Source organism: Pseudopodoces humilis, chromosome 7 (genome assembly GCF_049639895.1).
Source record: "Pseudopodoces humilis isolate 2021_Gansu_Grassland_sample_001 chromosome 7, ASM4963989v1, whole genome shotgun sequence".
In the NCBI taxonomy this organism is placed as follows: domain Eukaryota; kingdom Metazoa; phylum Chordata; class Aves; order Passeriformes; family Paridae; genus Pseudopodoces; species Pseudopodoces humilis.
Window position 1 is genome coordinate 56,853,383 of NC_142206.1, and position 15,070 is coordinate 56,868,452.

Sequence of the window (15,070 nt, forward strand, 5' to 3'; positions counted from 1 at the left end):
GGATGATGGATGGATGGATGGATGGATGATGGATGATGGATGGATGGATGATGGATGGATGGATGGATGGATGGATGATGGATGGATGGATGGATGATGGATGATGGATGGATGATGGATGGATGGATGGATGGATGGATGGATGGATGATTGATGGATGGATGATGGATGGATGGATGGATGGATGATGGATGGATGGATGGATGGATGATGGATGGATGGATGATGGATGGATGGATGGATGGATGATGGATGGATGGATGGTTGGATGGATGGATGGATGGATGGATGGGTAGGTGGATTTCAAGATCCCCCCTCACCAGGCACATCTTCAGACCCATCCATCCGGTTATTTCATACACCGGTGGCCTTGGTGTCACATCCCCAGCTGATTGCTTTCCCATCTTTTCATTTATCCAGGTCCTCTCCATCTGCCCAAAGGACATGAGAGCAGACATCTGCGTGCACCTGAACCGGAAAGTTTTCAACGAGCACCCTGCCTTCCGGCTGGCCAGCGACGGCTGCCTGCGAGCCCTGGCCGTGGAGTTCCAGACCATCCATTGTGCCCCGGGGGACCTCATCTACCACGCTGGGGAAAGCGTTGATGCTCTCTGCTTTGTAGTCTCAGGATCCTTGGAAGTCATCCAGGACGACGAGGTGGTGGCAATTTTAGGTACTGTGCTCTCTGCTGGGGTGTGTGTGGTTTGTGTGTGTTTTCCTTCTGCTGAGGTTTGAATATTAACGAGTCTTGCCTAACATCAGCTGGGACTGCGGGAGGCCAGCAGCTGTCATAAGATGGAGATGCTGTGTCACCAGAGATCCTTCTCTAGAAGCAAATCCTTCATCTTCTGTGCCATTGGGAGTGCTCCTTCTGCCCAGTATGGCTCACTGGTCACAGCTACAGTGTCTCTGAGCAGAAGAGAATGGCATCTGTGTGCATGACATCTTTTAAACGGCCTGCTGGCGGAAATGCACATTGTTTTATGTTACTCCCTCAGGAGGATTTCTGCATTAACCTTCGCACTGGGATTTTCATTTGTCTGTGTTCTAGCCCAGAATAACACCTGAAAACAGTCTCTGCAAGGAGGCAAAATTTTTGCTTGTAGTGAGCTGGCTTTACAGAAAATAAAGAGTCTGATCTGATTTTGCAAAGGGATGGAGTTACACCATGTGTCAAACCACAGTCAGAAATCCGAGTAATTTAGGTAAATCACCTTGTCACTCCACTGTGCTGTCTGGTTTTGGGAAAGAGCCCAGTGCAGACCCTTGTTAGCTTGTATGGGATTGGGAAAGGTGTGGTATGTGGTGGGACTGAGTGGTCAGCACCTGTGTGGAGGCAGGAATCCTCCTCAGAGGCAGAACAATGTGGAGGAAAAACTGGTGGCTCTGCAGAAAAACTACCCAGAGCCTGCCTTGCCTGTTTAAAATAAACCCAGTTATTGTAGAACTCATATCCTGATGAATATTTGTCTTCTCTTAAGCTGGAGCTTTCACTCCCTGAGGGCAGATCCAGTGGATTCCTGGTCCTAGGGCAGCTGTCAGACCCCACTGAAGCTCTGTGCTGCTTCTTCTCTCTAAGGATGGTTCCCGAGGGCTCCTGAAATGTTTCCCTAAAAATGTGTGTGTGCCTGGGACTGGGGTGGGACTGGGCAGTGTGAAGATGGGGCTGCATGCCCCAGGGAACAGGTATCACTTGGATTCTCCCAGCTGGAGTATGAGATCAGGAAAACACACATCCATGCTCTTTGGAAATACCTGCTGCACCTTTCTGTATTCCAGGGAACACTAAGGTTTTGAAATAGGTTTAATGTAATAATGAATCTGTTTGCATGTTCAGACATGGAGTCACTACAATGAAAGCTCCTAAATCAACAATTTCCATGGGAAATTATTCCTTGTATTCCAGCTCACTGGACCATTTCATTTTTATAATTAATCTCAGTGATGATATCTTATATTTGCTTACAATTATTTAAAAAAAAAACCAAAAGGCTTAAGAGGAAGTAGCAGTATTTAAACAAATACATGTTTTTTTACAATGAAACCAATAAACATGTAATTTACTGAACTGAGAGCTATCACTAAATACATTACATGCAAAATGATACTTGTTTGCATTTATTAATCAATACTGTGTGTTTGGAATGACATGACAGTAAGAACTTTTTGTTTCTGCCTTTCAGGTGTATTAAATTTAGTATCTGTGTTAATCCCCATTTGACCAGAGAGACTTTTAACCATATCTGGTTAAATGAATTACCTTTAATTACCAAAAGTGTCTTCAATTCTTCCATGACTCAGAGCCGTGTTCATTATGTACTACAGGGATTGGCAGAACGTGTAAATGTAACTTAAATGTAACTTAAAGCAAGATAAACTAGCTTCCTCTAGCCCTTGAACACACCGAAGAGTTTTTTCATGCTCTGACAGATTATTTAGCAGAATAGTGAACTGAGTAATTATGGGATATTGTGTCCTAAAAATTCGCTTGTGGAAGAAAATCTCTCCCAGATGTAGCTGCAAAGACATTTCTAGTGGCAGCTGTGGCACCTGAAACAGCAACTGCAGATCAGACAATGAAAAACATAATTTTTATTGATCTGCTCTGCTTTGAGAAGTTCAAGCACAAGGAACGTGAATCTGCCTAAGGGGGAGACCAGGTTTAAAAAAACTGACTAATGGGAAAACCTCAGTACCTGCTTTGAACGCTCCAAGAATCTGCTGCCACAGTGGTTTTCCCAGGGAAAGTCAACTTGCAGGATTGTGCTGCCAGTCTGTCCATCTCCTCCACCCCCAGCATTGACCTAGAGCAGAGGAAAAGCAATAAGTATCCTTTGGAAACTTGTCCTCATTAATTTCCTCTATGAGGGCAGGATGAACAGGACATGCTGTCTGCAGCCTCTGCTCCTTGCAGAGGAAATAATACAAATACAAAATACAAAATACATTTAATATTTTATGTATTTTTACAAAATACATTTAAACATTTATATGTTTAATACAAAAGTGTATTTGGCTTGCTTAAAGAAGGAGAGAGGGAGAAGGGGTGTTTTGGTTTTTTTTCAAGCATGCTCACCTGCAAATGTGGTGTATTTTTAAATGTGGAATATACTAGAAAAGCAAGTCAGGTAGGGGCATTAAAACAGGTTAAGAACCATCAAGTCCTGTCTCTGACATTCATGCTTCCATCCAAAGTGCAGGGCTTCATTCTCTCTCAGGTCCTGGCATGAATCACTCCACAATCTCCCTTTGTCCACCTTCCCATATCATGTTTCCTTGCCTCACAGCCACGGTGAGTTGGCACATCCATCCTCCCTGCCTGCAGAAACAGCGTTCTCAGGAGACTTGGCATCCCATCCAGGTGCTTTTCTTTTTTTCCACCTTCATGGAACAACCATCCTTTCATTCAGCAGCGTTTTTCCTGCCTCAACAGTGCCAGCTTTGGTGTTTCCTGTGCTTGAAATCAGGCGGAGCTTGGTGATTGACAGGGCAACTTGCAGCACTGTGACATTTTGTTCTCCCCAGTTTGATTTTGTTCTCATTTTTGGGTAATGAAACGCCCAGCCGCTGCAGTAATCAGCATTACAGAAACACTAACAGTAAGAGAATGACTCCAAACCGCAGTTTTTAGGACTCATTAATGGAGATATCCAGGTGCCCCATTATGTTCCCTTCATTAGTTACCTCCTCTTCTGGAGGGCAGTGTCCCACCCTTTGCAGGTCCTGGCTGGAGAGCAGGGAGCACTCCACGTGCAGAGCTGGGGTGCTGCTACGCTGGGGAGAAGGAGACACAGACATCTGAACACAACTCATCTGCAGCTGCCAGGAGAATGGAGAAGGGCAAACAGTCTTGTCTCTAATTATCCAAACTTTCCCAGCAAGCGAGGTGACCCTGAGAAGGCACGTCGGTAATTTTCCACCGTCTCAAGCAGGAGTAAACAATTTAACTGCCACTGCTCTGCACAGGATGTGTTACCAGCAGAGCATCTCAGGGAGGACCAGGGGTTTGGAGTCCCCAGGCTAATGAAAAGAGGCATCAGCTACCAGAGGGCACCTCATAATTCACCCTGCTGCAATTAACCTGAATTTGCTCCTGATGAGGAGTTACACATTGGTGGCAGGGCCAACTAAGAGGCTCTGAAATTTGCTTTCCGGCTCCTGCTATCGACACAGCTGGCTGTGTGAGCTGTGCAGTAACTAAAGCTGGGCATATTGATTAACAAGATTTAAAGAAGTTGGGTTTTTTTCAGCAGAAAAATAATGGCCCACTGCGTTCAGACGTTGATTGTAGGAATTGATCAAAAATATTGCTCAAGCTGCACAGCGATAAAAATATATTGAGCAGTGAAATCCTGGTGGGGGTTGTTGCTCAGTGAACTCATTATGACAGTCAAGTCATAATGAATATAAATTTAATAGTTCATGTTTCAGCCACACTTAGGGTCCTGATCCCAGAGTATTCAGTTATTTGCCTTTATGTATTACATGTTAATTCTCAGCATGTTCTGCATATAATTCCAGAGTAACCTGTTGTTGATTGTTATTAGACAAACCAGACCTTATTAAAGGTCTGATTTATTAATTGTTTCCAAATTTTTTTATCTGGGAAGGGCATATGATGCAGGATCAGAGGAGTAAAGCAAGTGTCTTCTTGAGTTTGGTATGGTGGATGAAAATAGGGTTGAGTCTTTTTCTGCTCTTAATGCTACTTGTGTTTGGAGGTCAAAAGGTTGAGTCTCCCACCAAATCACACAGAGAAAAGTTCTTTAGAGGAAGAGCAAGTAGCAGCTCCCATCTGGATGAGCAGGAGCCCTAGGAGCTCCATAGCTGTCACCCATGGGCATTTGCAAGATGATATTTGGCATCCATGCATCAGCACTTTGAATTTCCATGCCAGGGCAGCTGGGCACGTGTTTTGTGCAGGACAAGAGTGATGGTGCACATGATGCATTTTGTGACATGAAAACCTGTCAGTCCAGTTCCATCTCACAGTATTAGTGGCTAATTCCCTGATTTTAATTTGGTTGGTTGCAGCTTGGGTTTCTTCTCAAGTGGAATGAAGGTGGCAGAATTGGCCCCTGTGTCAAATTAGCTCTTGTTAATTTATACTGAACTTTTGTGTTGTTTTCCATGTGAAGTCAACCAAGGCAGACTAATTGTGAACATTTCCCCAGGTTAGCAGCATGCACCTCATAGCAATTTATAGAGCAGGCTGTGTCCTATTTCATCTATAGGAAAAGTCCCCTGTGTTCCAATGAGTTAAAGCTCTAAATTAACTAAGAGGAAAATGATTCATAGAGGAAAGGGTTGGGTTTTTTTCAGCTAGCAGAACTGAAATAATTAATGGACTTTAGGCTGGTTTTAAGTGCTGAATCTGAAAATATTTTGCAAAATACTTGAAGGGTTACTGGTCTGAAAATGAGTGTGATTTTCTGGTCTGCACTGTGCAGTTCTTCTTAAGTGCCTTGGAATCAGTCAGATCTTGCAGGTCTGGGTTGACATCTGCAGTACCGTTGTAAGATATAGTCCTACTGATGCTTGTTCAAAAGTGTCATTAGTTCTTACTGACAAAGCTGAATTTTTCATATTATTTTGTAAATTTAATATATTTTTGTGTCTCTGCATGATGGTTAATTATGATAAGAAACATCAATCTTAATTTAGTGCCAGCTACTGTGTTACAGATTTGATTCACAGCCTCCAGAGTCAGAAAGATTCCTTTCTCTGAATTGATATGTTTTTGAATTAGACCTGCATGCTTCAGTGCCAAAACTCGAAAATCTTGCCAGCACAAGAATAAGAATATTATTTTAAAATTGTGTGGTACAGTTCTTTTAAATCAGAACAACATTTTGAAGCAATCTGATTTGCCCTATGAGTTTTCAAGGTGTTAGGAATGGTCATGCTTTCAGGTTTATTTCCTAAGTCAGGAAGGATAGAAGGCTATTTCAGTATAAAATCAAAATGGAAAAAAACTTTCTCCAGGAGCTGGGGCTTCTAGAAGGACGTGAGGCAGTATGATACTTGCACTAAAAATGAGAGAGATAAGGAGAGAAATATTTCTGGACTTTGGGCCCTGCTTGCAGCAGTCCTGAATGCTGTAAGAAAGATCAATTCCTTTGTGTTTCCAGGTGCAGATGGAGGAAGGTGTTAAATAATGCAAAGTACCTTTGCCAGAATGGACCTGGGTTTTGGCACAGTCTCTTGTCATTGCTGCTTTACTGACTGTTTTGACAATGCTTCAGAGGCTGGAAATGCTGTTTTCTCCTGTCGTTCTGCCCTTTCACATGCAGTCCCATCCAGGTGGATTTATAAGCTGCTCAGTGATCAGCTTTGATATGGAAGTTCTGGCCCTTCTGGATGCCCCAGAAAAAGACTGAAGTTGAGGATTAAACATTGGCAGGGACAAGAAGACCTCTTTCCCAGTTTAGTATCATCTCTGCCCATCTTGGTTGTGCTTGCAGTGATGTCCCAGATGGGAAGTGCACCCGATGGATTTTACCCTCTTTAGGCAGAAACAGCTGTTTCAGCTAAGCCAAATGTCTTGGGGTGACCTTATGGTCCAGTATCCCCTATTTTTCCCAAATTTGTTTCCTCCCAAATCTGTCTCAAACCGGGACACCCAGAAACCCAACCAGCCCAGCAGCCTGTCTCCAAAAGCGGTCAATAGCAGATGTGCAGGAGAAAGTAGGAAGGTGAAGTAAAAAAACTCTGATGCTTCCCCAGAATGTTTCCAGCCCTCCACTGGACTGTATTTCACCCAGAGGGAAATATTTTGTGTTTAGTAGCCACAGATGGATTTTATTCCATGAATATATTGCATCATTTTGTAAACCTGTGCAACCAGTCCCAGTGTGCCATGGTGAGGAGGTGCAGAACTGGCCCATCACAGAGCTGCTCTGGGTGACAGGAGCTAATTCACTCCCTGCTCATTGGGTTTCTACATCAGTTTGGGACACATCTGTCCTGCAGCAGGAACTTCCACTGCAGATACATAGAAATATGAATTTGTATGAATATAGACACCGATATATGTAATTATGACCTCCACTTGTGTGCATGCTGTCATCACTTTGTGGTATTTGGCACTTGAGCTGATTGGGCGAACATTTTCTCTCTGTGATACAGTTTTACTGATCCTCAGACAACATCAGCCTTTGCTTTTCATAAGCAACCTCAGATTTGAGTGCATCCTGATGGAAAGCCAACATCATTCATCATGTCTGGCTCATGCTAGAGTGACTGATGAGGCTTTGGAGATGTTTTAAAATGGTTAAAGGGTAGCTGATCTATTAGCTAAGACTGCGCAGAAAAACACCTCCTTAAGAAGTCTTAGTCCCCTTTATGTGTTTTTACTCAGTGCCATTTCACACCGAGAATTTATTCTTTAACTGCCTGCCTAAACTTTCTTCCAAAGAATCCATCAAGCTCTTATGTCTGCTAGGACATTTATTAGCTTAGTTTCTGTCCCTATCTGAAGGAGGATAAATTTTGTCTTTACAGGAATACACATGTGGGTTCTGAAATGCTGTTTAAAAAGAGTGTTTCTGAGTTTAAACACTTTTTCATTCTGTCAGCAAGCTCCTGGGGGGTTCCATAAAACCCTTAGGAAATTTTCTGCCTGAAAGGTCCAGGCATGCACTCCTGACTGGCAGGTCAGTCCATGGTGTAAGGCTGCAGAGAACATCTGTCCCCCCAAAACTGTTAGTCAAGGTTATCAGAATATAGAAGATAGAACCGTGCATAGAAGTATCCTGACCTGTTATACAGCTGCATTCCATGTGATTGGCCCTAAAGATATATTATGTGAATATGCATGAATATGCATGTGTATTTTATGTACAGGCATGCATACATAGTATTTAGAATTATAGCAGTTCAGCTATTTCAGCAAAAATTATGACTGCCACCAACACCCTTCACATGTCCTCTTCTTGTCCATGCTCCTTTCAGTTGCAAAATCTGAATTTTTATGATCTTGGTGGTCCTTTCCAACCCAATGATTCCATAATTCTATAGATGTGGCATTTAGGGGTTGTTTTAGTGTGGAGCTGGCATTGCTGGGTTAATAGCTGGACTTGATGGTCTTAGAGGTCTTTTCCAACCCAAAGGATTTTATGATTCTGTGATGTGTAAAATCTGTGCAAGCAGTTCCCACTCTTATTTACAGCATTCCTTCTTCCAGCAATGCTCTGGGCATTGTGAGCAGGAGCAGGAGGGTTTCCCAGAGGGTTTCCCTCCCATTCAGGAGGTGCTCAGGACTCAGGACAGGGCAGATTTGGGAGAGAATGTACTGTGGCCTCAATAAATCTCCAGAGAGAAGCTTTGGAAATTATGCAGGCTGCATCAGCACCTTTGCATTCCCAGCTCAGCCCCAGCAGCACTTTCCCTGGAGCTCTGAACATCCCCTGCAAGTGAAAAATACTTGTATGTGTCTCTGGGTAGCTGTGTCAGACCTAGCCAGTTAAATTTCCTGTTTTGCAACACTGAAAGTTTTGTTTTTATTTAATTGCAATATGTGAAATGAACCTCAGAATCATAGAATGGGTTAAGACACCTTCCACTAGACCGGGTTGCTCAAAGCTCCATCCAGCCTGGCCCTGGGCATTTCAGGGATGGGGCACCCACAGCTTCTCCAAGCATCCTGTTCAGTGCCTCACCACCCCCTGAGTAAAGAATTTTTTCCAAGCATCTGATCTTGTCCTGAGTGAATAATTACCTCTCTCTGCACAGTGAACTACAGTTAATAGGGATAAAGTATAGTACATTAATCTCTGTATTTATGAAAAAAGACACGTTGTTGTGGAGAATCTGGGAGGTTTTGTTTTCATTCTGTACATTCCTTATCACATTTATAAGCAGCAGACAAGCTCAGAAGTGTGTGTGGGAAATGTCAAATTCAACATCCCTTAAAGGCTTCCAGGATTTTGTACTTTCTGAGGAGTATAAACCACAATGTAAGAGGAGTTTAGAGTTTCACCCTTCAAATGCAGTGAGTGATGGCTCATGGAAGAGAGAATAAGTTCAGTTCATCATATCCCAGCCTTTAAGTCCCAACCAGTGCAGTTCCCTGCCACACTGAAGACTACAAGATCTTCCCAGGCTTATGAATATTGGTTTCTTTTATCCACCATTTGTGTACAGATTCTGTAACGCACAATTTGTCCTGAGTTTTGGGGTAAGCACCCACTGCTTTCAACCTCTTGGTTAAATTAACTACATATTAGCTTAAATTTGAAAAGAGAACAAGTGGTTTGCTCACATTTTAGTGGTAGAACCACTGTCTTTTAACTGCACTCTGCACTGAAAGCACGACCCAGCTCTGTCCTGTGTCCACCTCAGAGAGCAAATCCATTAAGCAATTTTCTGCATTTCAGAAATGGACTGTTTTCTATAAATTATGTAACTGTGTTGAGTATGTCTGTAAACTGGGGTTTGAACTCTAAGTAGAGACAAGGATAATTAACTGCAAAAGGTAATTTTGAAACAGTACATTGGGTAAATTACAATGTTACTAGAAAATGCTCTGTATTAAGGAAAACATTTTAAAGCACCTTGTTTTATAAATTATACCAGCTGTGTTATGTATTATAGTTAATTTTAATTACATAAAAATATGTAGAATCAAAAGCTGCTCAATGGGATGTAGTTATAACCTTTCTAAGAGATGATTCCATTATAGAGACATTTGCTAGAAAATAAAAACAGAGAAGGGCAGATAAGGACTTGCACATTTTATTTCATGTTGCATGAGAAATGTTAGATATGTTTTACTGGATACAATACCAAAAGCAAAAATGGAAATAGAGAAATAGGGCCTCTGACCCCTAAAAGTAATAAGGTTGGATAGATTACCCCTCTGGTCTGTGTTTCCACAATAGAGTGGAGCAAAATGTTAAAAGTTCTTAAAAGAAAAAATACAAAAATTCATTACTTTTTTTATGCCAAAATTATAACATCCCTAACCTTCACCAAGGGGCTGCTCGAGGTGCCTGAAATCAATAGCCACTGACTGACTGATTTGAGTTCCATTTTAATAACTGCTAAAATACAGAGCTGGGAAGTCTCTGGGGGTCTGAAACAAAAAAATACCCTTTGTACCCCTGTTTCTGCTTCAGGATTTGAGGTGTCAGCAACAAACCACCCACCGTGGTCCTTGCCCAGCCCATGGCCAGGCAGCAAGAGGCAGCTTTGGAATGTTTCAATGTGTTTTCTGTTGCCTCTTCTCACAGCAGCCAGAAGTTCCACACCTGAAAGCAGATCTCCAATCTGCACCCATGCTGGGGTTCTGGTTGGGTCAGAAGTGTGATTTTCAATCTGGTGTCCATCCTCTTCTCCTGCTTGAGTGTCTAGCACAGGTGTGGGGCATGTGGACTCCTTTCAGAGGAAAGAAATCTGGGCTAAGTCAGAGCACTGCCAGTGCATGGAGCTCTTCTGTCTGTGGCACTGGACTACAGCTAGTCCCAAATCCTCAATCAGCTGTTCTGCTGCACTGCCCACCAGTGCAGTGTAGCCTTCAGGTGTAAATTTCCCCTCTGGTTGAAGGTATTTATACATGTAGGTGTCTCAGGTGTCAAACCCTCTCTTGCTCAGCAAACACTGAAATACAGGCTTAAGCCTAAGCCTTTACTTAAATGGATGAATTTGGGTTTAGAACTATACTTTTGGATGTGTTTAAGATTTAGAGGTGGTTATTTAAAGGTTAAAAGTCTCAATGTGGCTTTTGGTGGGTTTTCCAGAAGGAATGTTACCACTGACACTGAATTAAGAATGTTTAAACATCCTCTAAAATGTGGCCCTTGGACCCTGGAAGTTGGGTCCTGCCCCTCACTGTAGAGCAATGAGGATGAAAGAACCTAGATGTCAGAAGGTTTTTGTAAGAGCAGGACTCCTAAATCACTTCAGAACAGACACCTGAGATACTCAATCACCTGAACATTAGTTAAGTGCTCATTATATTGGGTAGCCTTTGAAAAATCCATTACTTGTATCTTCAGCTACAAGGAGACCTTTACAATCTGGCTCTTACACTTTGTGACACTTCACAGAGCAATCTATAAATACCTGAAAAACCTGGGGCTACTGCTAAGGATGCTCAAGTACCTCAGCTAATTTTAAAACTTTTCCCCTTGTTAGTTTTCATGGCTGGGAGCTTGCGTTGGGATAATTGGGAGCGTACGGCAGGTTGTGGAAAAATCATCTGTGTCCTGGGAACCTCTGCCTAAGCAGTACCTTTTAACAAATCTGCCCTGCTGTTTTCCAGGTAAAGGTGACGTGTTTGGTGATATCTTCTGGAAGGAAACCAGCCTGGCCCACGCCTGTGCCAACGTTCGGGCTCTGACCTACTGCGATTTGCATATAATTAAGCGAGAAGCCTTGCTCAAGGTGCTGGACTTTTACACTGCTTTTGCAAACTCCTTCTCGAGGAACCTCACTCTCACCTGCAATCTGAGGAAGCGGGTAAGCTCATTATCTTCCCCTTTCTCTCACCAGGAGACTGCACAGTCCTGCAGGTGCTTGCAGCGTTTAACACCCCCCGTTTCCTCCCGATGTTTTCAGGTCATCGCAGATTGAGTGGCCTTTTGATAAATGCTGTCACTGTTGGTAATGATGGCACAATAAAAGTTACCTGTAGATTTGCAGCTCTGGAGAGCAGTCCTAGCAGCATGACATATGAATTGCATTTCTTTTTCTTTTCTTCATAGTTGCTGGTTTTCATTTTGTTGGGCTTTTTCCACCCCATGGCATAAATATATAAAGTTATATTTTATAGAATCCAGATTCTGGATTTCTCGAAGTTGAAGTCTCTAAGATACAGTTCAGAGGACAAACTGATGGATCTCCATGTTATAGACCAACTAAGAGAAATTTATTGATGTTAAATAAATAAAATACACTCATCAAAGGTACCGTATTAATACCTGTTTCTTGCAGTTGCATAGTCTAGAATTTTAATATTGCAAGGTTAATAAAGCTAGGTAGTGAATTTACATTCACAGCTCACTTCTTAAACCCTCCTGCTCATTTTATAATCAATCAGAAATGCTCACTATCCATTAGTTCTTTCAAAGAACACTCCATCTAAAAATTAATTAGCTATGAAGACGTATCTTGAAAACAGGTTAAGGGATCCTTTAATCCACATTGCGGCTGCAAAATTTCATCTTTATGATTTTTTTTTTTTACGATTGATGAGGGTTATATAAATTTCATTTGCATAATGAAATCTCATAACAATGATTTATAGATTACTGAGCATTAGCTGTGATCCTCTAGCTGCTGAAACACATTTTTCTGCAACTGTACCTCGGGCATCTCACCTGTACCAAGGCTACCTCAGTATTTCACAAGACAATTTCAGCCTCTGCAGTAAGAGCAGTTCAACACAACTAGAATTTTACTTTCTCAAGTCTAGTTTCTCTTTAGCCACTGGAACTGCTTTCAGAGGAGGTTTCAATTTCTGTGTATTGCTTGTGCTCATTAATACTCCAAGTATGGCACAAAATACCCACGGCAAGAAGCAGATGCAATGGGATTACAGTGCCCCTCTGTCTGCTCTGGAGCCTGAAAGAGCTGAGTTATAATCAGGTTTGGTTCCAGCTTGTCAGCTTACCTCTGACTGGAAGGTTGTTAACTCCACTCCAGACCTGAAGGAGGGCTTTGGGGCTTGGAAGCTGGTTTGTGGTTTCTAGCTTATCACTTCTCTGTTGATAAGAAGTGCTCCAAGCCTTGACTTCAGCATTCCCCCCCTTGCCCCCTCACCAGCTACAGCGCTGCAATGACAGCTCTGCTCAGGCATTGCTGATGGTGATTTCATGGGACAAGATAATGCCACATACATTGTACCTAAATGAATTCTTTCCTTCTTAAAACTGAGAACCTGTCACTCCAGCTGGCTTCCTGAGGAAAACATGGACATGTCTGTTCCTGACAGGGCAGTGTGCTGGAGCTCAGCTCTGCAGTCCTGGCTTGCATATGGGGAGTAGCCTCCTGGCTGAGTTGTCACAGAATTTCTTCTCTCACACACACCTTTTTTAAGGAAAATTGGTTTCATGGAACTCAAGTTCCCAGTAGAGATACCTGCTGTTTAACTCAGTGTCAGGTACATGGACTTTGACATGGGGACAGTGACTCCCAGTGAGAAGGAACAGCATTCCTAAAGAAATGTTAGGCTTTGCAGAAGGAGAGGAAATGCTGTTTGGGGGAATGTGTGGGCGATACATGAGAGTGGATGAAGAGTCAAAGAAGGGTTGTGTCAATGTGGGACATGCAGAGTAGAGTTCATTTCATTAAAAATTGGGGGGTGATGTCCAGACATCATCCCAATCACCTCCATAGCCTGTGAGGGATGGTTCCTCTGGGAGGAAATCATCTGGCCCCTCTTTGGTGCCCAGTCTGGGATGGTAAAACCATCCCCTTTTGATTTCACAGCGTCCATGATCAGTAACTTTTAAATACCTCACGTACATCAGATGAAGCCCACCCCTCTCCTGCAGTTTCAGTCAATAACTCCTTTGGAAGCAGCCTGGCCTTGCAGTCAGATGTGCTGAGCCAGAGCCTGCTTTGCAGAAATTCTGTGTTTTGTTCCTGGGCACAAAATAGATCATGCTACATCTAACACCAGGGACACAGTCCAAGTCCTGTTACATAAAGTCATTCAGGGGATTGTTTCAAACCTCCTATCTGCTAGAAGGATACGTGATTCCCTGCTGGGAATCACAGAAGCGTTTGGCGGCGAGTTCATCCCTGAGGAAAATCGGTGCCATCCAGGACCGTTCCATCAGGTGAACAGAAAGCAATTGTTCAGGCAGTGAGGCTGGGCTGACAGCTGCACTGTGCTGCAGCAGCTTGTGCTGGAGTCATGTAACCTAAGTGGAAAGAAAATCATTGTCTCCTTTAATTGATTTCTATAGAAATTTATATTTAGCGCTTTTTCTACACAGTCATCGCTCATAAGGTTTGACATTTAATTATAACATAAATACACTCCTTGGGGGTTTGTGCCTGAGAAAATGGTTGTTCTCACTGTTAAAAATACATAGGCAGAAGTGTTCTTGCACCAGGTCTGCTCTTTGAATCCTTGGGTTTGCTTGCACACACCATGTGTTTGTGCTGCCGTGTCCCTCAGCCAGCACTTTGATGCAGTCCATAGACTGTAAAACATTTAGACGTTAAAAAGGCTAATAAATTAATAATAGCACTGGGTACAAAAGGTTATTTCCACATGACAGGGAAGCAAAAGTCTTGTTGAAGTGGGAAAATAATGTTTTCTCACTCCCAAATATCATTTAGAGCCTGGCATGTTGAATGACCTCCTTAAGGCATCTGCTCAGCAAAAGTATTGCAGCATATCATGTTTTGTGCTCTGATATCTTTACAGCATGTCTGGCATCACTAATGCACACTCCAAGGCAGAAACAGGACTTTTAACTTTTTTTTATTTTTTTTAAATCAAGGAAAAGAATTATTCAGAAAATATATTCTTTAAAATCAAAATGAGATTACATAGCTGCCTCTGAGGATTGAGTAATAAAGCAAGGTTTGGGATGAGTTTTCAAAGAGTTAATTACTGCCTTCTGATGCTGGAAGAGAATATTAATAATATCTAATTCATTAAGTGCCTCTCGAGATTTCACACAGCTCAGGGGGGTCTCTGCAAGCTTGAGCCATGGAGCTTGGCTTGAGGAGGGGAGTCATGACTGATTTTTAGGAGGCTCAGTGGCATCCAATCACCAAAGGGAAGTGAGCACCCAGGGTGGAAATCTTGGGTCAAAAGGAGCCACAGAAGTCAGAGGATCTGCAAATGGTTGCAAAGATTCATTAGTAAATTGCACACTTGGCATAGGAATTTTTATGAGTTAGTCCCTGCTGTCCTTGTGTAAGCACACAGCAGTGGGTTTTGGATAAAGGAGTGGGGTGAAAGGGAGCAGAGAGAGAGAGATGAAAGAAAGCAAGCAAACAAGCAAAAGAATGGTGAGGAAGAGAGATCACCAGTCCTGGCTCCAGCATTGTTCCAGCTGGGGTGTCCAGGGTTGTGGGGTGCACACATGCTCAGGCTTTGTGGGGGTGA

At 42.7% G+C, this 15,070-nt stretch overlaps 1 protein-coding gene across 1 annotated transcript in view; it reads left to right on the forward strand.

The window, feature by feature from the left end:
• The window catches only part of KCNH5 (potassium voltage-gated channel subfamily H member 5), a 148,657-nt gene that overhangs the window by 110,416 nt on the left and 23,171 nt on the right, over positions 1–15,070 (forward strand). Inside the window, exons 9-10 of the mRNA XM_005520053.2 lie at positions 421–673; positions 11,264–11,460. Of these exons, the coding sequence (XP_005520110.1) occupies positions 421–673; positions 11,264–11,460 (450 nt within the window). The remainder of the gene's footprint in view (positions 1–420; positions 674–11,263; positions 11,461–15,070) is intronic.